A 23,202-nucleotide genomic window follows, 5' to 3' on the forward strand; every position below is an offset into this window, starting at 1 on the left:
ATCCCAATACAAGCAGCGCAGCGGGAGGCGGGCCCTATGGGTTTATCGGCCAATGAGCAGAAGGGAGAGTGTTCTGGGCGGTTTTTTGGTTGGCGGAGGGCGGATGAGGTAGTGAGCGGTTGAGAACATAGGAAGAGGATTTCTTGTCGTGGAGGTGGCGGCGGTTGCGGGGAGAGAGCGGGTAATGTGTGTTGTGTTATTGTTTATTCCTATGTGAGTGTTCTGGTATTAGCGGTGTGCTTTGTGGGGATGTCTCCGGGCCTGTGTCCGGCTGGGTGCTGCCTGTAGGTGAGGCACTACAAGTCTAAGCATGGATGAGGGGGAGGGGAAGGTTCTACTATCCTTTACTTCAGCAATATTGTCATACACGGTGGAGGATCGGAGACCACAAGATCCAATCTACGTCCATGTGTGTGACCTAAAGGGGACCCACCACCCAAAATACAACCCCCCCAAATGTGAATTCCACTAAAAGCAGAGGAAAAAGCAAAACAATATTTACATGGTTACCACAAAACTGCCTCTGCAGATAAAAACAAACCGAGCAGCTCTGACTGAAGATGAATAAAGTCCTTACTATAGGTGTAGGCCGTTTACGTACCTCCTCAGGGCTGGAATACTCCCAGGACATTGCTAAGTGAGGCCTAGTCATTACACCTCACCTCCACCATCACAGCAGTGAGCTCTGTCTCTGATTCAAACCCTCTCACATGGTTCTTTCTCCCCCCTGATGTAGTAGCTCTGAGCTCAGCATATGAGAGCTCACTCCTGTGATGGTGGAGGTGAGCAGTGATGACTAGGCCTCACTAAGCTGCATCCTGGGAGTATTCCAGACAGACTTCAGGAGGTATATGAATAGACTACAGCACATACATCAAACACAAGGCCCATGAGCCGAATCCAGCCCCCCCCCCCCCCCCCCCCCCCGTCCTTGTCCCGTGGCCCTCGCACCCAGTTTTGCAGCTGGATCGTGGCAGAACTCCATTCCACCACCTCTGGATCTCACCCTCCACTGTCACTTGTAAACACAGAAGATTTCTGTGTTAACAAGGAACAGCTTTGCTCTCAGTGGCTCCCGGATCTAACGGATCCCTGTACACACAGTGAGGACAGATCGTCAGAATCTGAGAGAGAACGATCTCTGCAAGGCACAGGGAGGTACTAGAGCCAGGCCAGGTAGGAGAGAGAGATGTGAGGAAGCTTTGTTTGGGGGGGGGAGGTGTAGTTGCACAGTGTACATAGCGCACCCCCTGAACCCTGCACTCTGTATTCAGCGCACCCCGTAACAAAAAATAAATAAAAACTGTCTCCAGCTAACAAAGAGGAAAAGAAGAAGATCGGGGGGGGGATCTGGTGATCCTGGGATCCAGTCATCATGTGTGCAGTTCCTGGGATCCAGTCATCAGTAAGGATGAGCTCCGGCGTGTTCGCACACTCCATGTGCAGAGCCCGCCAGGAAGTCGGCGCTGTGCTAATCACAGGCAGTGAGACATTTCCCGATCTCTGCAGCCACACATCGGGTAAATGTCTCACTGCCTGTGATTAGCGCAGCGCCGTGCCGACTTCCTGGCGGGCTCTGCACTTGGAGTATTCGAACACGCCGGAGCTCATCCTTAGTCATCAGGGATCGGCTGGAGGGATCCAGTAGTAAGAGGGGAGGATGTTTCTAGTAATCATAGAGCTGGGACCCAGTAGATCTCTGTGCGCAGTGTTTACCCTGTGCGTAGCGCACCCTCTGAACCCTGTGCGAAGCGCACCCCTGGTACAACCGGCTCTTTGTGGGCAGCCATACTGGTGATGCGGCCCACAATGAAATGGAGCTTGACACACCTGACCTATACCTATAGCAAGGGCATTATTCAACTTTAGTCAGAGCTAGTAAAACGCTATAAGTCGCTGTTTGCCGCCATTACTAGTAAAATTAAAAATTCCAGTATATGTACCATAGTTTGTAGACACAATAACTTTTGCGCGAACCAATTAATATATGCTTAACCACCTAAAGACCAGGCCTCTTTTTCAGACTCAGTGTTTACAAGTTAAAAAACACTTTTTTTGCTAGAAAATTATTTAGAACCCCCAAACATTATACGTTTTCTTTTTCTAACACCCTAGAGAATAAAATGGAGGTCGTTGCAATACTTTTTTTCGCACTGTATTTGCGCAGCGGTCTTACAAGCGCACTTTTTTTTTGGAAAAAATTTACTTTTTTGAATAAAAAAAAATAAGACAACAGTAAAGTTAGACCAATTTTTTTTAATATTGTGAAAGATAATGTTACGCCGAGTAACTTAATACCCAACATGCACGCTTCAAAATTGCGCCTGCTCCTGGAATGGTGTCAAACTTTTACCTTTTAAAAATCTCCATAGGCGACGTTTAAAAAAATTCTACAGGTTGCATGCTTTGAGTTGCAGAGGAGGTCTAGGGCTATAATTATTGCTCTCGCGCTAACGATCGTGGCGATACCTCACGTGTGGTTTGACCACCGTTTTCATATGTGGGCGCTACACACGTATGTGTTCGCTTCTGCGCGCGAGCTCGTCGGGACGGGGCACTTTAAAAAAAAAAAAAATTTTTGTTTTATTTGATTTTATTGATTTTTACACTGTTTAAAAAATAAAAATAAAAAATTTGGGTCACTTTTATTCCTATTACAAGGGATGTAAACATCCCTTGTAATAGAAAAAACCATGACAGGACCTCTTAAATATGAGATCTGGGGTCAAAAAGTCCTCACATCTCATATTTGGAAATGCAAAAAAAAAAAATGTTGTCATTTGAAAAAATGACAACAGAAAAATGTCCCTTTTAATATGTATGGGCGGAAGTGATGTTTTGACGTCGCTTCCGTCCTGCTATGGTATGGAGATGGGTGGGGGCCATCTTAGGCTCACTCGTATCCATAACCGCCGGCTCCAAAGATGGATACCCCTGTCGCCGTGCCAGTAGGAGAGAGGAGCGGGGTAGAAAGAGGAGTAGGTGAGAGGAGTGGGGCCTCACGCATGTGCAGTAGGGTTCCCGGCATGAAGCCATAAGGCTATGCTGCCGGGTTCCCTCACCCGCAATGGCGGCGGCAGAAACCAACAGCTGATGGAAACATCAACTGAGGTGCCAACATCGCTGGACTCCAGGACAGGTAAGTGTCCGATTATTAAAAGCCAGCAGCTGCAGTATATGTAGCTGCTGGCTTTTAATTGTTCTTTTGGTGGGGACCTCTGCTTTAATTGTCAAAAAACATGTAGCAGAATACATATTGGTCTAAATTTTTGAAGAAATGGTGTGGGTTTTCTTTTTTTTTTCTTTTTTTTTTAAATAAAAACCGCAGAGGTGATGAAATACCACCAAAAGAAAGCTCTATTTGTGGGGAAAAAAAAAAATTTATTTGGGTACAGCATCTCACGACCGCGCAGTTGTAAGTTAAAGTAACTCAGTGCTGTATTGCAATAAATGGCCTGGTCATGAAGGGGGGTAAATCTTTGTTGGTCAAGTGGTTTTTGTAGAGCAAGAGGCAAATCTTTTTTGGATCGAGTAAGTGGGGGGGTTAGACTATGTTTGCATCATACAGGTGTGTCAGAGCAGGGAAATCGTACCAACACCAGCAGATGACATGACCCCCCAAATCATCGTGGACTGTGGAAAATGTTGCACTTCATTTGGAAATCGAGGTCCCAGAGTCTGGAGGAGGAGTGGAGAGGCGCGGAATGCAAGCTGCATGAGGTCCAGTGTGAAGTTTCCACAGTCAGCAATGATGGGTCTCAAACTGGAGGCCCTCCAGCTGTTGCGAAACTACAAGTCCCATGAGGCATTGCAAGACTGACAGTTACAAGCATGGCTCCCACAGGCAGAGGCATGATGGGACTTGTAGTTTCACAACAGCTGGAGGGCCACCAGTTTGAGACCTCTGAGGGAGTCATGTCATCTGCTGGTGTTGTTCCACTGTGTTTTATCAAGTCCAAAGTCAGCACAGCCCTCTACCAGGAAATTCTAGAGCACTTCATGCTTCCCTCTGCTGATCAGCTTTATGGAGATGCTGATTTCATGTTCCAGCAGGACTTGGCACCTGTCCACTGCCAAAAGTACCAATACCTGGTTTAACCACTTCAGCCCCGGAAGGATTTACCCCCTTCCTGACCAGAGCACTTTTTACAATTTGGCACTGCGTCGCTTTAACTGCTAATTGCGCGGTCATGCAATGCTCTACCCAAACGAAATTTGCGTCCTTTTCTTCCCACAAATAGAGCTTTCTTTTGATGGTATTTGATCACCTCTGCCGTTTTTATTTTTTGCGCTATAAACGGAAAAAGACTGAAAATTTTGAAAAAAAATGATATTTTCTACTTTTTGTTATAAAAAAAATCCAATAAACTAAATTTTAGTCATACATTTAGGCCAAAATGTATTCGGCCACATGTCTTTGGTAAAAAAAATGTCAATAAGCGTATATTTATTGGTTTGCGCAAAAGTTATAGCGTCTACAAACTAGGGTACATTTTCTGTAATTTACACAGCTTTTAGTTTATGACTGCCTATGTCATTTCTTGAGGTGCTAAAATGGCAGGGCAGTACAAACCCCCCCCAAATGACCCCATTTTGGAAAGTAGACACCCCAAGGAAATTGCTGAGAGGCATGTTGAGCCCATTGAATATTTATTTTTTTTGTCCCAAGTGATTGAATAATGACAAAAAAAAAAAAAAAAAAAAAAAATTTACAAAAAGTTGTCACTAAATGATATATTGCTCACACAGGCCATGGGCATATGTGGAATTGCACCCCAAAATACATTCAGCTGCTTATCCTGAGTACGGGGATACCACATGTGTGGCACTTTTTGGGAGCCTAGCCGCGTACGGGGCCCCGAAAACCCAGCACCACCTTCAGGATTTCTAAGGGCATACATTTTTGATTTCACTCCTCACTACCTATCACAGTTTTGAAGGCCATAAAATGCCAAGATGGCACAACCCCCCCCCCAAATGACCCCATTTTGGAAAGTAGACACCCCAAGCTATTTGCTGAGAGGCATGGTGAGTATTTTGCAGCTCTCATTTGTTTTTGAAAATGAAGAAAGACCAGAAAAAAAATTTTTTTTTTTTCTTTTTTCAATTTTCAAAACCTTGTGACAAAAAGTGAGGTCTGCAAAATACTCACTATACCTCTCAGCAAATAGCTTGGGGTGTCTACTTTCCAAAATTGGGTCATTTGGGGGGGTTTTGTGCCACCTGGGCTTTCCATGGCCTCCGAAACTGTGATAGGCAGTGAAGAGTGAAATCAAAAATTTACGGCCTTAGAAAGCCTGAAGGCGGTTCTTGGTTTTCGGGGTCCCGTACGCGGCTAGGCTCCCAAAAAGTCCAACACATGTGGTATCCCCGTACTCAGGAGAAGCAACAGAATTTATTTTGGGGTGTAATTTCACAAATCCCCATGGCATGTTTGAGCAATATAACATTTAGTGACAACTTTGTGCAAAAAAAAAAAAAAAAAAATTTGTCTCTTTCCCGCAACTAGTGTCACAATATAAAATATTCCATGGACTCGACATGCCTCTCAGCAAATAGCTTGGGGTGTCTACTTTCCAAAATGGGGTCATTTGGGGGGGTTTGAACTGTCCTGGCATTTTATGCACAACATTTAGAAGCTTATGTCACACATCACCCACTCTTCTAACCACTTGAAGACAAAGCCCTTTCTGACACTTTTTGATTACATGAAAAAATTATTTTTTTTTGCAAGAAAATTACTTTGAACCCTCAAACATTATATATTATTTTAAAGCAAATGCCCTACAGATTAAAATGGTGGGTGTTTCATTTTTTTTTTTCACACAGTAATTGCGCAGCGATTTTTCAAACGCATTTTTTGTGGAAAAAACACACTTTTTTAAATTTTAATGCACTAAAACACACTATATTGCCCAAATGTTTGATGAAATAAAAAAGATGATCTTAGGCCGAGTACATGGATACCAAACATGACATGCTTTACAATTGCGCACAAACGTGCAGTGGCAACAAAATTAATACATTTTTAAAAGCCTTTAAAAGCCTTTACAGGTTACCACTTAAGATTTACAGAGGAGGTCTACTGCTAAAATTACTGCCCTCGATCTGACCTTCGCGGTGATATCTCACATGCATGGTGCAATTGCTGTTTACATTTGACGCCAGACCGACGCTTGCGTTCGCCTTAGCTCGAGAGCAGGGGGGACAGGGGTGCTTTTTTTTTTTTTTTTTTTTTTTTTTTTCTTTATTATTTTTTTGCTTTTTTATCTTATTTTTAAACTGTTCCTTTCATATTTTTTTTTAAATAATTTTTATTGTTATCTCAGGGAATGTAAATATCCCCTATGATAGCAATAGGTAGTGACAGGTACTCTTTTTTGAAAAAATTGGGGTCTATTAGACCCTAGATTTCTCCTCTGCCCTCAAAGCATCTGACCACACCAAGATCGGTGTGATAAAATGCTTTCCCAATTTCCCAATGGCGCTGTTTACATCCGGCGAAATCTAAGTCCTAAAATGCTCGTAGCTTCTGGTTTCTTAGGCCATAGAGATGTTTGGAGCCACTCTGGTCTCTGATCAGCTCTATGGTCAGCTGGCTGAATCACCGGCTGCATTCTCAGGTTCCCTGTTGAGACAGGAGAGCCAGAGAAAAACACGGAAGACGGTGGGGGGGGGGGGGGGGCATTCCCTCCCACTGCTTGTAAAAGCAATCTAGAGGCTAATTAGCCACTAGGATTGCTTTTACATGAAAGCCGACCGCTGGCTGAAAAGAATGATACCAAGATGATACCTAAACCTGCAGGCATCATTCTGGTATAACCACTCAAAGTCGTGAATGGCGTACCTGAAGACAAAAAAATGGTTAACAATAAAGCACAGTAAACGGTAAAGTATAAAAAATTGCATACCTGAAAAGCAAACATGATAAAACATAATAACAATAAAACATTGCAGAATAGAATACAGTAAAAAAGAGCAGAACACCAGAGAGAGAATAGAGAGAGAACAATAAAACGACAACTATTTTTTTTTATTTTTGTTTGTGTTTTTTTTTTTTTTTTTACCCTTTTTTTTTATAACTGTAACCGGTTCCAGGTTCGGGTCTCTCAAAATGCGATGGCATCTTGGGAGACCCTGTGAAAGTGTGCCTAGTCTGTGCAATGCTGTACCCTACGCTAATACTCAACTAGTGTATGGTAGCGTTCAAAACATTCACCAATGCAAAGACCAGGATTATCAGGACAGGAGGGACAATAATAGCGGGTGTCACGTCTATATACGCTCTTGCTGCAGACACATCTTTTTTGAGGGGGCTTCGTTGGGTAGGGGTACTCGGGAGGACATAAAGAAAATGCCTCTCATGCAGCCGACTGCATTTGGTTGGGGATGTGAATGGGGGAAATACGGGCGCTGCAGAAGTGGTGGGTTCCCAATTAGGATTGGCGAATGCAGCAGGAAGGGCATTATGGGCACGACGGGCCTGTGTTTGTCTTTTTGGTGGCAGCGGGACACTACTTGTGCTTGCCACCTCACCAGCTTGAACTGCACTTATGGGACTCGCCACGTCACCAAGTGTTACTGCAGTGCTGGTATGACTACGACCGGGGTGTACTAGGCCGCTGGTGCTTGCCAGTTCACCAAAACGCTACAAAAAAAAGTGACAGTGATCGATCGATACTGCACTTGGGTGGGCTGGGCTGGGCCGGGCGGAGGGGCAAAACACAGGTGCTAGCAGGTATCTGGGCTGATCCCACTAACACTGCGTTTTTGGGAACCCTAAACTGCTGGGGACGCTAGTATAGATCTGATCGGATCAGATATTGATCCGATCAGATACTATACCACTAAGGGAGGTGTACGGTGCGTGCGTGGGTGTTAGTGGTACTGGCGCTAAACTGACGCTGCTTGGGGCTGGTGCTTGCCAGTTCACCAAAATGCTACCAAAAAAACTGTTAGCGATCGCAGGGATCAGGCCTGACTCTGCGAACGCTGCAGTTATGCGTTTAGTGTTTTGTAAGTGACAGTGATCGATCGATACTGCACTTGGGTGGGCTGGGCGGAGGGGCAAAACGCAGGTGCTAGCAGGTATCTGGGCTGATCCCGCTAACACTGCGTTTTTGGGAACCCTAAACTGCTGGGGACGCTAGTATAGATCTGATCGGATCAGATATTGATGTGTTCAGATACTATACCACTAAGGGAGGTGTACGGTGCGTGTACGGTGCGTGCGTGGGTGTTCGCGGTACTGGCGCTAATCTGACGCTGCCTGGGGCGACGCATATCACCGCCGGGCGATCAGGGGGCTAAACCTTTATTCGGTAATAAACGGCGGGTGCCCTGACACTAAAAAAAATAAACGAACTAACCAGCGTCACCCGTAACAGTTATACGGTGATCAGTGGTGAAAGGGTTAACTAGGGGGCCATCAAGGGGTTAAAACATTTATTCGGTAGTATATGGGGGTCCCTGTCGCTATAAAACGCTGACAGCGAACCTAAATATTTACGTTCCTAACTAGCGTCACCAGCGACACTAATACAGCGATCAGAAAAATGATCGCTTAGCGACACTGGTGACAGGGGGTGATCAAGGGGTTAAAACTTTATTAGGGGGGGGTTAGGGGGGTACCCTAGACCTACAGGTGGCTAATACTAACTGTCCTACCACTGCTAACTGTCACAAACTGACACTATGCAGTAATCAGGAAAAAAACAAAACAAAAAAACCTGCTTGGTGTCAGTTTGTGACAGGGGGGGGGGGGATCGGGGGGCGATCGGGGGGGGATCGGGGGTGTTTAGTGTGCCTGGCATGTTCTACTGTGTTGTGTGTGTGTTGGTGCACTTACATGTCTTCTCTCCTCGGTGCTGGAACGGAAACTGGCCAGCCGAGGAGAGATGACATCACATCCTCTGCCTCTGTGTACTATACAGAGGCAGGGGATGTTTCTCATTGGCTGGGAGCGATCGCGAGGGGGGGGCCACGATCGGATGGTCTCCCCCTCGTCTCTCAACTCTCCCAGCCAAACGCCGACCGCCGATGGCACCGGGGGGGGGTCCGATCGGACCCCCCGCCCGCGGGAAGGCAATCACGTACCAGGTACGTGATTTTGCCTGCCCGTGCCGCTCTGCTCACGTATATATGCGTGAGGCGGTCGGCAAGTGGTTAATGATCATAACATCACTGTGCTTGATTGGCCAGCAAACTCACCTGACCTAAACCCAATAGAGATTTGTGCACTGGTCCAAATCATTTAGTGGAGGAGGGGGGATTATGGTGTGGGATTGTTTTTCGGGACTTGGCCTGTGGCATCAACATACAATTTCATTCTCCCATCTTTGTGGGAACAGTTTGGGGATGGCCCCTTCCTGTTCCAACATGACTGCGCACCAGTGCACAAAGCAAGGTCCATATAGACATGGATGAGCAAGTTTGGGGTGGAGGAACTTGACTTGCCTGCACAGAGTCCTGACCTCAAACTGTTGGAACACCTTTTGGGATGAATTTGAGCGAAGACTGCAAGCCAGGCCTTCTCGTCCAACATCAGCGCCTGACCTCACAAATGCGCTTTGGGAAGAATGGTCCAACATTCCCATAGACACACTCCTAAACCTTGTGGACAGTCTTCCCAGAAGAGTTGAAGCTGTTATAGCTGCAAAGGGCGGGCCAACTCAGTAATTAAACCCTACGGACTAAGACTGAGATGCCATTAAAGTTCATGTGCGTGTAAAGGCAGGTGTCCCAATTAGGGCTAGGGGAAAAAATCGATTTGAATCGAGTTGAGAGGTCAAATCGATTCAAATTTTCAGCAAATCTATTTTTTTTAGATTTTTTTTTTTTTTTTTTTTTTTTTTCACCAGGACCAGCGTGAGGCTGGATGCCGCGGACTAGGCCGAAGCTGCGGCCTCGCCTAAAAACTCCCGCCCGCAGCTCCTCAGGACCGGTGTGGTGTCCATCAAAAAAGAAAAAAAAAAAAAAACTGATTTCGAATCGTGAATCGAGTTTGTTTTTTTTTTTTTGTTTTTTTGTTTTTTTTTTTTTGGAGAAAATCGCCCAGCTCTAGTCACAATACTTTTGACAATATAGTGTAGATCTTTAAATCACTAGAGCTGTATTTTTCATCCAATTTTTTGATTGTGTGGACTTGGCTTTGGTCAAAGTTTTTTTTTTTTTTTCAAAAACAGAACAAAAAAATAAGGGGGGGGGGGGGGGTTGTGGACTCAATGGAGCACTTGTGCCGCGTACACCCAATCGGAATTTCCGTCAGAAAATACTTGGATGGTTTTTCCAACGGAATTCCTCAAGCTTGCCTTGCATGCACACGGTCACACAAAAGTTCTCTGAACTTTCGACCATCAAGAACGCAGTGACATACAACACTACGACAAGCCGAGAATATGAAGTTCAATGCTTCCGAGCATGCGTGATTTTTTGCGCGTCCGAATTGCATACAGACGAACTCACTTTCGCATAGGAACTTTTCCCGACCGAAAAATATGAACCTGCTCTCAATCTTTTGCTGGCTGGAATTCCGGCAGCAAAAGTCCGATGGAGCATACACACGGTCGCATTTTCCGACAAAAAGCTCTCATCAGAGTTTTGCTGGTGGCATTTCCGATCGTGTGTACGCAGCATTAGTCCTTTTTTTGCTGTCCTTCTTCTTCTGTTTCTACACCAGCACGATTCTGAGGTAGGGCATTGAGCGGTGTGTAATACCTGTACCTTATGATCACACATTTCCGCAGAAAGAATTGTTCTTGACGCTCATAGCAGCCAATCAGATTCTCCCTTTCATGTTTGTAAATGAATGGATGGGAAAATGAATATGGGAATCTGGTTGCAATGGGGCGAAGTTCTGCACTTTTTATCAGGAGTCTTCCATGCTTGCATGTATCAGAGCTTCATCCCAGTCCTGGCCATAAATAGAGGAGCTAGCTATGCATAGAGTCAGGAGTTATTTTTGTCTCCCAGCTGCTGTCCTGTGTGTCAATGAGTGGGGAGGGGGTGCAGCCTGACCAGCCCACTGAACTCCTTCTGTATTGATCATCCTCCAAATCTTTTGTGTTCACTGCTGCCTTCTGTCCTTCATCTTTCTGTATGGAACAATTTTTGTGTATATCTTGTTATAAGATGATCCTTGGAACTTAATATTCCCTGTCTGCCTTTCAGATATCCTTTGTGGAGTGGTCACATCATGGCTTCCATAACTATGGGTAAGACACATTTATTAGTATTTTCTGTTCTTGTTTAGTTACTGGCTATTGCTACAATTCCAGCATTGCACCTATTATGATATTCAATGGGGGAGATGTAGATGAAGTGATGATGATCAATATGACAACCAGAAGTAAACAGTGGTGCCCTTCATATTTCTCTCAGCACAGGTTTCCTTTAAACTGCTTAGTACCGTGATATGGGCTGCTCAATGTGCAACTTTTGACTCTCTTGCATTGGAGTGGACATGTCAGAATAGCCCCTTCCTGCTAGGGGGAGCTACACACTAACATAGATTGCAGATTGGTAGCCCCCAAGTTTCCTGGCTCCTAGGTATTGTGGAAGATAACAAAATCTACAAGCAGGCACTACCAATTATTTTAGTTTGCCAACCTTTATTCTACTTGGGCGCCAGTCCTATTTTTGAAAACGTTAACTGCATTGCATTAGGAGTCCTGCTTGCTGCATTTTTCATACATTTTCCATCAAAACGCGATTTGGCGTTCAATGGTAACACATATAAAACACGTCTGCAATGTGCATTCAACACACATATTTGAACAAGGCCTAAAAGTTCACTTTAAAGTGGTTTCTATCTTTTCAGCCACCTCAGAGTGGATCAGCTTCTTCAAGGATGCCGGCATTCCCGCAGGACCTGCTGTCAATTATGCTGTGACATTTGTGGACAACAGGTGAGAAGATATTACTAGGCAGCAATGTGGGTAAACAAAGCATTAGAAGTAGTGAGAAGAGCCAGCTGTTCCACCTCATTGTCCAGCTTACTCATTCTTTGAGTCAACATCCTTCTACTCAAAGTGAAAATCTAGTTTTAAAGTGGAACATGTATAATATGCCAGGCATATCAAACTTTTTTTGGGGGGGGGGGGGGGGGGGGCTCTGCAGCCCTCCCATGTCTAGCATGTAACCCCCAACCTGTTTAATATTCTTGTTTGGATGGGACCCCAGGCTGAACTTGCTTAAGTTTGCAGCTGGATACTTTAGAAAAAAATTCTGGTACTTTTTAATATGAATAGAATCATATTACCTGGACTTGAAGTGACCCTAAACAATATTTTTTTTTTTCTCTCCAAAAATAGTCCTTACACCTACTACTTAAAGCAGAGCAAGACCCAAAAGGGGAAGCTCCACTTGTTCACATCCACTTTGCATCGGCGCAATATGTCACCAGATATGCCCACCAGACACAGCCGATGACTGATCAGTGTGTCAGCTTGCTGCCGGTACCATGTGACCGCTGTAATCAATCACAGATCACAGCAGATCACATGACCGTTGTAAACAATGGATTGCTTCCTTTCATGCCATCCATTGTGTTGCTAGCTGTGATTGGTCAATGTGATCACCTGGTACAGACAGGGCCAATCACAGGACATCACTATCATTGTGATTTTTTTTCTATATCTATTATAAATCTTGTTCTTTCTGCCTGGAATGGAAACTTGAGAACGTCCATGGCAACCAAAAAGCGTCCCTCAAAAGCGGTTTTAGACCAGCTAGAAAACGGCAATAGTGATTTAGAATAACTTGCAGAATTGAGCGATAGTGATTCATGGGGACATTTGTCATTAGACACAAAGTGACGACAGTTACGATTCTGCGACTGAGCAAAATTTCAGTGTTTTTTGATTTGATTACATTATTGAATAAAATGTGTTATTATTATTTTTTATAGTTATTTATTATATTATAATTTATGATTTCGTGTTTCAAACTTTATCAATCCCGGGGTGTCTACTAAACTCGTGGACAGATTTAAGTGAGTTATTCCTAAGAATTACAGGCCTACAATATAAAACAAGTTTTAATGCAAAACATTGAATGTTTTGAAAACAATGTACCGCTTTGACATTCAAAAATCAGATATAATCATACCGCCAGGGAGGTTAATTGATTAGTTGTTTTGGCCCTAGTATTTGCAAAATTTTATAGCAGAAACGGAAAAATAAACTCGGGGGTTGTTTTTTTTTTTTCAATTAAATGCCACCCTAAGAAAGCTCTAGCTGAGTGAACAAACTTCTAAAAATGTAGTTTGTGTATAGTGTTACATGACAGCGCAATTTTCATTCAAAATGTGATAGTGCTGAAAATTGGACTGGGCAGGAAGAGGGTAAAAGTGCCCTGTATTGAAGTGGTGAATGGTCCTGTGATCTATTTTTCATTTAACTACTCTTATATTTTTCACATAAATTTCTTCTCATTGCATTAAACTGTATCACTATCTTTGCTGTGAAGAGATGTACCGTGGGTATCATTGCGTTCAAACAAAGTAACGCTAATCCCATTCGCTCTGCCCAGTTTGCAACTAACTAGTTCAAAACCCCAAATAGATTACCAATGTTTGCGTTGTTAATATAATTGGAACTTTGGTCAAAAACTTCTTTTTTTTTTTTTTGGCTAGAGTAGAGGAAGAATGGAAACCTCTGTCAGGTTTTATTGCTGTTGGTGTCTTTTTAGGGAGATTTCCCATCACCTCATGTCCCATGACATTACCAGAACAGAAATATACACAAAGTAGTAACAGTTAGCAGGAAAACCTGACTGAGGTTTGAGCCTTTCTCTGCTCTAAAATAAAATGAGTGTATGTGTGGATTGGCATTAGTGTCTAGCTGGAAGCAGCACCTCAGGACGGAGTTGAAGCTAATGGGATGCCAATGGGAAAGGAAGGGGCATGCTATCATTCAGACAGGGCTAAGATGTGTAGAGTTGTGAAATGCATTTTTTTTTAATTTTTATTATTTTTTTTTTTTTTTTAATCATAGGATCAGCAAGAACATGCTTTTGGATTTGAACAAGGAGATCATGAATGAGTTGGGCATTACAGTGGTGGGTGATGTGATTGCCATACTGAAACATGCAAAGGTAGTTCATCAACAGGTAATTGAAAATGTGCTTCAGTTTTGACCTCCTATTAAGCACTAGCTGACCGTGAAGTCAACCATAGCTAAGTGTGTGTGTTTTTTTTTTTTTTTTCTTTTTTTTTTCTTCTTTTGATGAGAACTATCCCCTTATTACCATTTGAATCCAGATTAGCAGTTATCACTTTGACTAACTGCTTGAGAAACCAGTTTTTCAACTTTTTTTTCATGACAGTCCATAGCAACCAGTCACATTGTCGTCTTTGTTAAGTTGCAGGGCAAAACAGGCAACTTTTGCCTTCATGTAACCATTTTTTTGTCAAGTTAATTTTATAAGTGAAGATGTATACAGTATTAGATGACAACACTATAGCTTTCCTGTACTCGGGGCACACAATAAAAAACAGGAGCTAGTCCAACTTGTACAAATGCCAGAATTTATTTCCAATATATATTTTGTTTACCTATTTTTAGTTTGCATAAATTGGTAACAATGTTTAAATCCTCCTTCCCCTTTTTTTATGCAGCACTGCGCTATTGTTTTGTTGAAAGACATGCAGTGAGTGATAAATGGGGTGGAGTGTTGATACAGACAGGGTTAAGCCTTAAAACTGTCTTTGTCATTGCAGCTGAGTCACTCAAAAGCATAAAGTAGAGGCCTGGGTTTTTTTTTTTTTTTTGTTTTGTTTTTTTTTTTTCCAGGGACACTCGAGAAGTGAACATAAGCCATAACCTGACTGAAGTACCTGCAGAGAAAGGGCTATTTTGGCTTGTGCACATGGATTCATTTGGGTGCACAGTGATAGAATCCAGTGTGTTTCTATGCCCATTAGTCTACAGGTGTTGTGTACAGCCATGGCCAGCAGCCTGTAGAATCAGAGCCCATTCACACAGGGGCAACTTTGGATCCGACTTCAAGTCGCCCCAAGTCGCCCCTAGTCGCCTCAAGTCGCGCTACATGAAAAAATCAATGTAAATGAATGGATCTGTCTTAATGCACACTACTGCAGTCGCTCCGACTTCAGAAAAGGTTCCTGTACTACTTCAATCCGACTTGAAGGCAACTTGTACCCATTGATTTCAATGGAAGTTGCCTCCAAGTCTGATCACTGTTCATACTGAGGCAACTTTACAGGAAGCAGAAAGGAAACAGTAATTTACTCCACTAAACAGCCAGCCCCCTCCTTCTCACACACAGCTGATAAGCTCTGATTGGCCACTTGTAAAGTTCCCTGTCCTGGAGGCGACTTCAAGTTGTGTTGTAAGTTGCTCCAAGTCGTGCTGTGATTCATACTCAAGTCGTGTCCAAGTTGCCTCCGAAAGTCGCGCTGGAAGTCGTGTTGCCCCTGTGTGAATGGGCTCTCAATGTCAGGAAGTCAGACACCACAGCTGTATGTTCTAAGGAAGTGCCAACTATAGCAAAACATAATAGTACCTATGTCCTAACAAATATATAGAAAGAACAATGGACTGAGGCTGGTATGGACTTTCATGGTACTGTACAAAGGCTTAACATACACAAGATGAATATAAAAATAAAATGTATTTCAAAAATACATTAAAACATACATATGTATAAAAGACACAACCAGACGTGTCCTAAACATTAAGCTCTATATATTCACAGATGGGATGACCTTTGGAAGATAAACATTGTCAACTTAGCATGTACCATCTGTGTATTGGGCGGTCGACATGTTTCGCGGGAAGACCACCGCTTTTTATATAGTATTCTAGAGCAAACACCTTATAAATTCTATAAATAGAGAATAGCAAGGAAAGAGTTAATTGATTACAACATTTGTAGAAATTACGGATAATTTGAGATGAACGAGTATAGTAATATCCCCTGGATGCTGTCTTACCCAGGACGAGATCAAATGCGTGGGCCCAAAAAGTACAGGTCAGTCCTTCTTTTTTTTTTTTTTTTGGGCCCACCATCAAGGGGATACTACTATACTCGTTCATCTCATGTTATCCGTAATTTCTACAAATGTAATCAACTTTTTCTTCTCTTACTATTCTCTATTTATAGAATTTAAAAGGTGTTGTTTGCTCTATATACTATATTATGTTCATGTTATGCTCCTGAAGAAGTGGTGGTCTTCCAGCGAAACATGTCGAGCACCCAATACACAGATGGTATATGTTAAGTTGACAATTGTTATCTTCCAAGGTCATCCCGTCTGTAAATATATAGTGCTTAATGTTTAGGACACTTTTGGTTGTGTCTTTTTATACATAGCTTTTATTTCAACAATATATTAAAACATATTTTCATCTTGTGTATAGTTAAGCCTTTGTACAGTACCATGAAAGTCCATACTAGCATCAGTCCATTGTTCTTTCTACACCACAGCTGTATGCCTGTAATGGCACATCTGAGTGGTTACCGCATACAGGGATGGGTGAGTGGCCCTGGAAGAAGACAGTTCGCTAGTCGGATGTGTGGTTACAGCTGTGCAGCTGACAACCTGACATTGATTTGAATAGGCTGCTTGTTATGCCTTTGGACTCCTGCGTGCGGAATAATGCTATATTCTGGTGCTGTATGGCCCAAATGCACCTGTTTTTATATGAGCCCTTACTGTATTCCTCCCCCCGTGACTAGGATGAATCTTCCAACTAAAATGTACTCTGTAGAAACCTCTAGCGGAGACTGTTTTTTTTTGGGGGGGGGGGGGGGTCTGGAGTTCAGCGTCTATGTGAACATGGGCTTTCCTCATACAGGTTCACTTTAATGAGGGTCCCACCAACTGCACATGTTTACCCCCCCCCCCATTACTCTATTCAGCCATTCAAAGCAAGGGAAAATTAGTAATGTGGCCGCAACTTGGAGATTACCCGGGTTTGAGATCTCTCCCTGCCCCCGTGTGACTGCACTGGGTGCCTGAACAATCAATTATCAGGCACCAGCATTCGAACTTGGGAGGGGAGAGTGTTACATACTCCTCCATACCTAGAACTGGTTGCTGAAAGCATGCAGTGGATGGAGAGCAAATGGAAAGAGTGTTCTGCTGGTGGGGCACGCATTTTTTGCTTGGGCAAAATACAGGTTTTCGTTAAATGGCTAACCTGACTTCATATGTGTGATGGGTTGTCTGTGACAAAATAGGTGTAATGGCAAAAATAACGGGAATTGCAGCATGCAAGGAAAGCTATTCGTTGGATTTGTTTAGCTAACTTTATTTTTATTTTGTGCTTCCTATAGGATATTTGTAAAGCTGTGACTGAGCCTTCTAACCAGGCCAGCATGCAGAATGAACTACGGAGGAATGCTAATAGCCGTAAGTAACTTTAAACACTGTTTAATTGTAAAATTATGTTAATTGAAGTGAGCTATACAGTATATAGCTGTAAGGATTTTATCAAACGTCTTTGCAGATTCATACTTTTCTTTGTTTTTAAGAAATTGCAGTTTCTTTTGCAATCTCTCATTGAAACTGATTTCTGAAAAGGGGGGGGGGGGGGGGACTTCATTATACCCACCTAATATAATCTGCATCCTTTTTAGAAGTGGATTGGCCTTGAAGAGCATTGGCCAAACAGTTGCACGGTATTGCTTGAGATTTAACTTCAGTGCAGACATCTGAGAATATATACTGTATATATTATATAATTTTTTTAAACAGACTACCTATGTAAAAAAAAAAAAGGCACTACAATCCCCCCCCCCCCCCCCCCCCCCAATATGTAGTTTTGTCCTACAGAACTAGTGAATATTCAGGAATGATCTGCTTCATGTTTTAAATATGCGAAAGGTGCTACATTATTATTTATCATATCTGCACCTAACTGATGCTAATGTACTTGAAGTATTCTTCTAGAAAAGCAGCTTTAGATTTTTTTTGTAATATGTTATTTTTTATTTTTATTTTTTTTTTTTTTTTTTTTTTTTTTAGCAGCCACAAGAATGATTGCAAACAGTCTAAGTCGAGACTCTCCTCCATCCACCCCTGTCCGCAGACCTGAAACAAGCACATCTAAGATCTCTGTTACAGTCTCCAACAAAGTGGCTCTGAAGAACGCACAGTCAGGTAGTTTGAGTTTAATTCAGGCAAACAAACTATTTAAAGTAATTGTAAAGGCTTGTTTAACCGGTTCAATACCGGGCATTTTCACCCCCTTCCTTCCCAGACCAATTTTTAGTTTTCAGCGCTGTCGCACTTTAAACGACAATTGCGCGGTCGTGCGACGTTGTACCCAAACAAAATTGACGTCCTTTTTTCCCCCACAAATAGAGCTTTCTTTTGGTTGTATTTGATCACCTCTGCCGTTTTTTATTTTTTGCGCTATAAACAAAAGAAGAGGGACAATTTTGAAAAAAAACACTATTTTTTACTTTTTGCTATAATAAATATCCCAATTTAAAAAAAAACAAATTTTTTCCTCAGTTTCGGCCGATACGTATTCTTTTACATATTTTTGGTAAAATTGCAATAAGCGTATATTAATTGGTTTGCGCAAAAGTTATAGCGTCTATAAAATACGGGATAGATTTATGGCATTTTTTTAAAAAAAAATTATTTATTTTTTTTTTACTAGTAATAGTGGCGATCGCAATTTTTTTTCGTGACTGCGACATTATGGCGGACACATCGGACACTTTTGACTCATTTTTGGGACCATTCACATTTATACAGCGATCAATGCTATAAAATTGCATTGATTACTGTGTAAATGTGACAGGCAGTGAAGGGGTTAACCACTAGGGGGCGGGGAGGGGTTAAATGTGTTTCCTAGGGAATGCTTCTAACTGTAGGGGGAGGGGACACACAAGGGGAGGAGACCGATCAGTGTTCCTCTGTTCTGGGAACACAGATCGCTCTCCTCTGAGCTGACAGGACGTGTATCTCTGTGTTTACACACAGAGATCCACGGTCTGGCCCGGTTAACGTGCAATCGCGGGTGCCCGGCGGACATCGCGTCCGCCGGGCACACGCACCGGGTCCCGAGCAACGCTGCGCGCGCCCCCTAGGCGGCCGGGAACCTGAGGCTGTCATATGACGTCCACCCAGGATGGGAGATCCCATCTGTGGATGTCATTTGACTATAGGCGGGTAGGGAAGTGGTTAACAAAAAAAAATGTCATACTTCCCTCCTCTGTGCAGTCGTTTTGCACAGAGCAGCCCAAATCCTCTTCTCGGGTCCCTCTTTGCTGCTCCTGACCCCTCCCTCCTGTCGAGTGCCCCCACAATCAGCAGCTTCCTATGGGGGCACTGGAGCCAAGTCACAGCTCCATGTGTCCGTTCAAACTCGCTCAAACTCTCTCCTGATTGGCTGATTGACTTTGACAGCTGCGGGAGCCAATGGTGCCACTGCTGTGTCTCAGCCAATCAGGAGGAGTGTCCCGGACGGCATTTGTGGACATCGCTGGAGAGAGATGGGGCTCAGGTAAGTAATTGGGGTGCTGGGGAGGCTGCTACACACACAATTTTTTACTAATGCATTAAGATAAAAAATCTTTTCTGCCTTTTACATCTCCTTTAAGAATTATTGCCTAGTTATAGGACATTTTTGACTTTTTTTTTGTTCTGTGGCCACCCTCTCTCTGTAGCTGTGTCTTCACCTCCAACGGACACTGCAGAGGTTCCAGTAAAACGTCGCAAGGTGACAGCCGAGATCGAAGGGAAATATGTCATTAATATGCCGAAGGGGACCACGCCTCGGACAAAGAAAATTCTGGAAGAACAGGCAGCTAAAAGTGAGTTTTTATGGTGCCAGTTCATCAAACTGTTTACTGAATGAGATGTCCAATCTTGAGAGTTATTTTGTAATAGTTGTGAAGAGGGGAAATGAGGCTGCAAAACAAATCTTCTTTAATTGGCATATTTTGTGAACTGGCGTTACCAGTTTTTCCTCTTCTATAACTGGAATGCAGGAAAATTATAGGATATTTAAAAGAGAAGTTCAGGGATCTGGGGAAAAAAACATTCCTACTCACCTAGGTGGATGCAGCATCAGTTCCACGCTGCCTCTTAAGACTGAGAACTGAGTGACCAAAGACCGCTGATCTCTCGTTTCACAGTCTTCAGTGAACAGGGAGATCAGTCACCTGCTTTCTGCTCTGCCCCTCAACTCACGTGCTCACTGGAGGGCCAGGCTGTGTAGAGGACCGGAGCAGCTGCTCCCAGTGGTTCGCTGAGAGGTTGAATCGGCTGCTGGTCAAGGCATGTGGGTGGATCCCGACATTAAAGTCTGGATGGATCTGGAGCCTGGGACTGACTGAGTGATGTCAATAAATTTTATATTGTAATACACATCAGTTCTAGCTGTTTTGTGAAAACAAGTTTCCCTTTATTTTTTGAACATGCTATAGGTTTAACCAGAACGTCAGTCTTTGACAGACTGGGAGCAGAGAGCAATGTGGACACAACAACCGTAACAAAGGTGAGTAGAAAGTGCTTTTGGGGGCAGTTACTTTTTGATTGTGCTCTTGTATTCATTGCTTACCTTCTGCTTTTACAGCCCACTGGAGTCTTTAGCCGTTTGGGTGATTCAATTGGTGAAGATCATTCACCAGAGAGCGATGAAGAGGGCAGTGTTCTGCAGTATGCTGGTGTACTTAAGAGAAAGGGTACCACCATTATTAGAGAGAACCTTACCCCTGGAGTTACTGTGAAGGCCAAAGCCACAAGCTCTGAACCAAAGCCTGCCATCACCACCATTAGGAGACTTGCCACAAAGCCCCCTGCAAGTGCCGCTGCCAAGCTCACCACTCCAAAGATCAGCATGGCACAAAGGCTCGGCACAGTCAAAAGAGTCAACCCAGAGGAAGGAAGAAAAAGAAAAATGCCCTCGGCTGCACTGGTGAAGCGTTTGGGAAAGCTGCAATCTGAAGCTCAAGACAGCAAAGTTAGCAGTAGCAAGCCACCCCCAACAGCTTTTAAGATTACCATCAAGCGAACTATCGGGAATCCTCGCGTGACCAGTTCTAGCGATAACCGCAGTGCTCAGATGGACAATACTCGCAGTGTAAGCGTCTTTAAACGGTTAGGAAGAAAATCGGTATGAAGTGCAAACTGTTTTCTTTATTGTATATTACAGGACACAGGTTGATGTTCAGGAACTACACTTGTGCTCCTACCTTTGGGAGACTGGACACTGGAACAATTGTTAGGTCAGCACTGCATAACCCCTCCCATTCCCAACAAGCCACAGTTTTTTGCTCGTGTCCTTAGGAGATGAATGGCTTCTTTCAGCCCTTTTTTTTTTTTTTTTTTTTTTTTTTTTAAACAGGTTTCTTCACTGGTTGCTGATACCCCAGGCCTTGGTTTGCAGCTTTCCAGATAAACAAATTAATCCTCGACATAGCCTAGGAGGCCACCCCTGGACCCTGCTGTGAAGAAGCAAAGCAGACCTTGCCTGTAATGTGCCTTTGTGCACTGGACACTGTTGGGCACCAGCAATTTAATGTGGCTGAGAGCTGCCGAGTGCTCTATTGGTTCAGGGATGTGATTCACATTTTGCTGGTTCCCTGCCCCCTTAATACTCCTGTGAGAGTATGCCCACTGGGAGGGCGAAGTCTGGTAGAAACCTGCCTGTGTTATCTAGAAGATGAGGTTTGCACCAACAGTGGTGAAGCCCTGGAGGGAATACCTCACTTTGGATGTATTCCCACAAAGGGTTAATGTGGATGTGGAGCTCAGCGTTTTAAACTTTAAATGCTGGATCTTTTGACTGCAGTGTTATCTGACCAGGATTCTGTCAGAAAATGCCATAGCAGTGGCTTACATCAACCACCAAAGGGTACCAGAAGTCTTGTTGCCCATAGAGAGGCAAATTTGATTCTGGCTCCGGTGAAACTTTATTTACCAGCCTTATCTGCTGTCTATATTCCAGGATTGGCAAATTGGCAGGTGTACATCCTTCATTATCAACATCTGGACTCCGGGAAATTACCTGTTCACTTGGAAGTGTTTCAAGACCTGTTATGGGTGGGGGTACCAGGGCTGGACCTGCTGGCTTCCAGGTTTAAAGGATAAGTTCACCTTTTAAAAGAATAAATAAATGCATTTTTTTTGCAGGTGAAGGAATGTGCATTTTATTTTTTAACTAAAGGGCCTGCAGAGCATTGCACCAGTGATCAGCTGATCGTGGGTGCAATCTCAGGCTCCTGCAGACTCTCAAGATGGCTGTCTGTCTGTCCCTCCGATACAGGTAGGCAGTTACCTGGGAGCAGGATTATCAGTGGACTGCAGGAACGCTCACCTGAATGACCTCACAGAACTACTAGCTGTGAGCCACTGACAATACTTGTAGGCATTCATTTACAGGGAACTGTAAACCAATGTCGTGGTTCTGTGGGCAGAGCCCTGCACAGCCTTGCTGATTTCAAATTGTGACTGCCGGGGGGATGGATTGGGAGGGGGGAGGCTGCAGATGTTTGAACATATTACATGTTCCACCTTAAAAAAATGGGTGGAATGTGTAGCATGCTCTAAGGTGAACTTTATTCTTTTAACTAGTAATTGAAGCGGTCTCTGTGTCCAGATCCAGGGATCCCTGGACCCTCACAGTGGACACCTTTGTGGCTTTGTGATATCAGTTCAGCCTGATCTTCTACGTGTTTCTTTTGCTGAAACTCCTTCCTCATCTGCTCCACAGGATAGAGACACAGATGACATTCTGGTGATCCTCCGCGCATTGAACTGGCCCAGGCAGACATGGTACTTGGACTGTCACACTTCTGTGTACTCTTTCTGGGCCCTCTGGTTCTGCTGTCCCAGGTGTTGGTTTACCAAGTTGCTGGCTTTATTGGCTTGGCTGTTGGAAGTGTTGAAGCCCGGGTCTTAATAGGGGCCTGCAGGAGATAACCTGCATCTTGTTCTACCATCTCCAGCTAGATTCAGCAATCCATTTTTCAAGCCTATGGACTTAAGAGCAAGGATCCACCTTTCACAATCTATCACAGCGTTAGTCCCATAATCATACAATTATAATAAAGCTAGAAATAGGTCAGTAAGAGTCCGTATTCCCGGAGGTATGGGAATCAATATCTAAAAGTCTGGCTAACACAAATAGATGCTTGCAGGCTGCCTTTTTAAAAGTGGACTAGGGATCCACAATCTGTAAAACAAGAGGGCAGGGAAAGATGGTGCCACACAGGCAT

General features: G+C 43.6%; 1 protein-coding gene across 2 annotated transcripts; it reads left to right on the top strand.

Moving 5' to 3' along the window:
- The first annotated feature begins 61 nt into the window (after positions 1 to 61).
- On the top strand, positions 62 to 23,202 carry LG09H19orf47 (linkage group 09 C19orf47 homolog). Of its 2 annotated transcripts, none has more exons than XM_073598506.1 (9): positions 62 to 181; positions 11,170 to 11,213; positions 11,819 to 11,906; positions 13,995 to 14,109; positions 17,302 to 17,377; positions 17,993 to 18,127; positions 19,648 to 19,794; positions 20,410 to 20,480; positions 20,559 to 23,202. In XM_073598506.1, the coding sequence occupies exons 2-9, from the start codon at positions 11,195 to 11,197 to the stop codon at positions 21,102 to 21,104; spliced, it is 1,197 nt and encodes a 398-aa protein (XP_073454607.1). In that variant the 5' UTR covers positions 62 to 181; positions 11,170 to 11,194; the 3' UTR covers positions 21,105 to 23,202. The 2 variants fall into 2 exon arrangements, with proteins under 2 accessions (XP_073454607.1, XP_073454608.1); XM_073598507.1 differs by having other exon boundaries at positions 13,995 to 14,094.

Source organism: Aquarana catesbeiana, linkage group LG09, assembly GCF_042186555.1.
Source record: "Aquarana catesbeiana isolate 2022-GZ linkage group LG09, ASM4218655v1, whole genome shotgun sequence".
In the NCBI taxonomy this organism is placed as follows: Eukaryota; Metazoa; Chordata; class Amphibia; order Anura; family Ranidae; genus Aquarana; species Aquarana catesbeiana.

What these genes read in the sequence shown, in the direction of transcription:
- LG09H19orf47 (XM_073598506.1), top strand. An exon ending in CAAAGGTAGTTCATCAACAG is followed by an intron (nt 14,110 to 17,301) that starts GTAATTGAAAAT and finishes TGCTTCCTATAG; the next exon opens with GATATTTGTAAAGCTGTGAC. An exon ending in ACACAACAACCGTAACAAAG is followed by an intron (nt 20,481 to 20,558) that starts GTGAGTAGAAAG and finishes CTGCTTTTACAG; the next exon opens with CCCACTGGAGTCTTTAGCCG.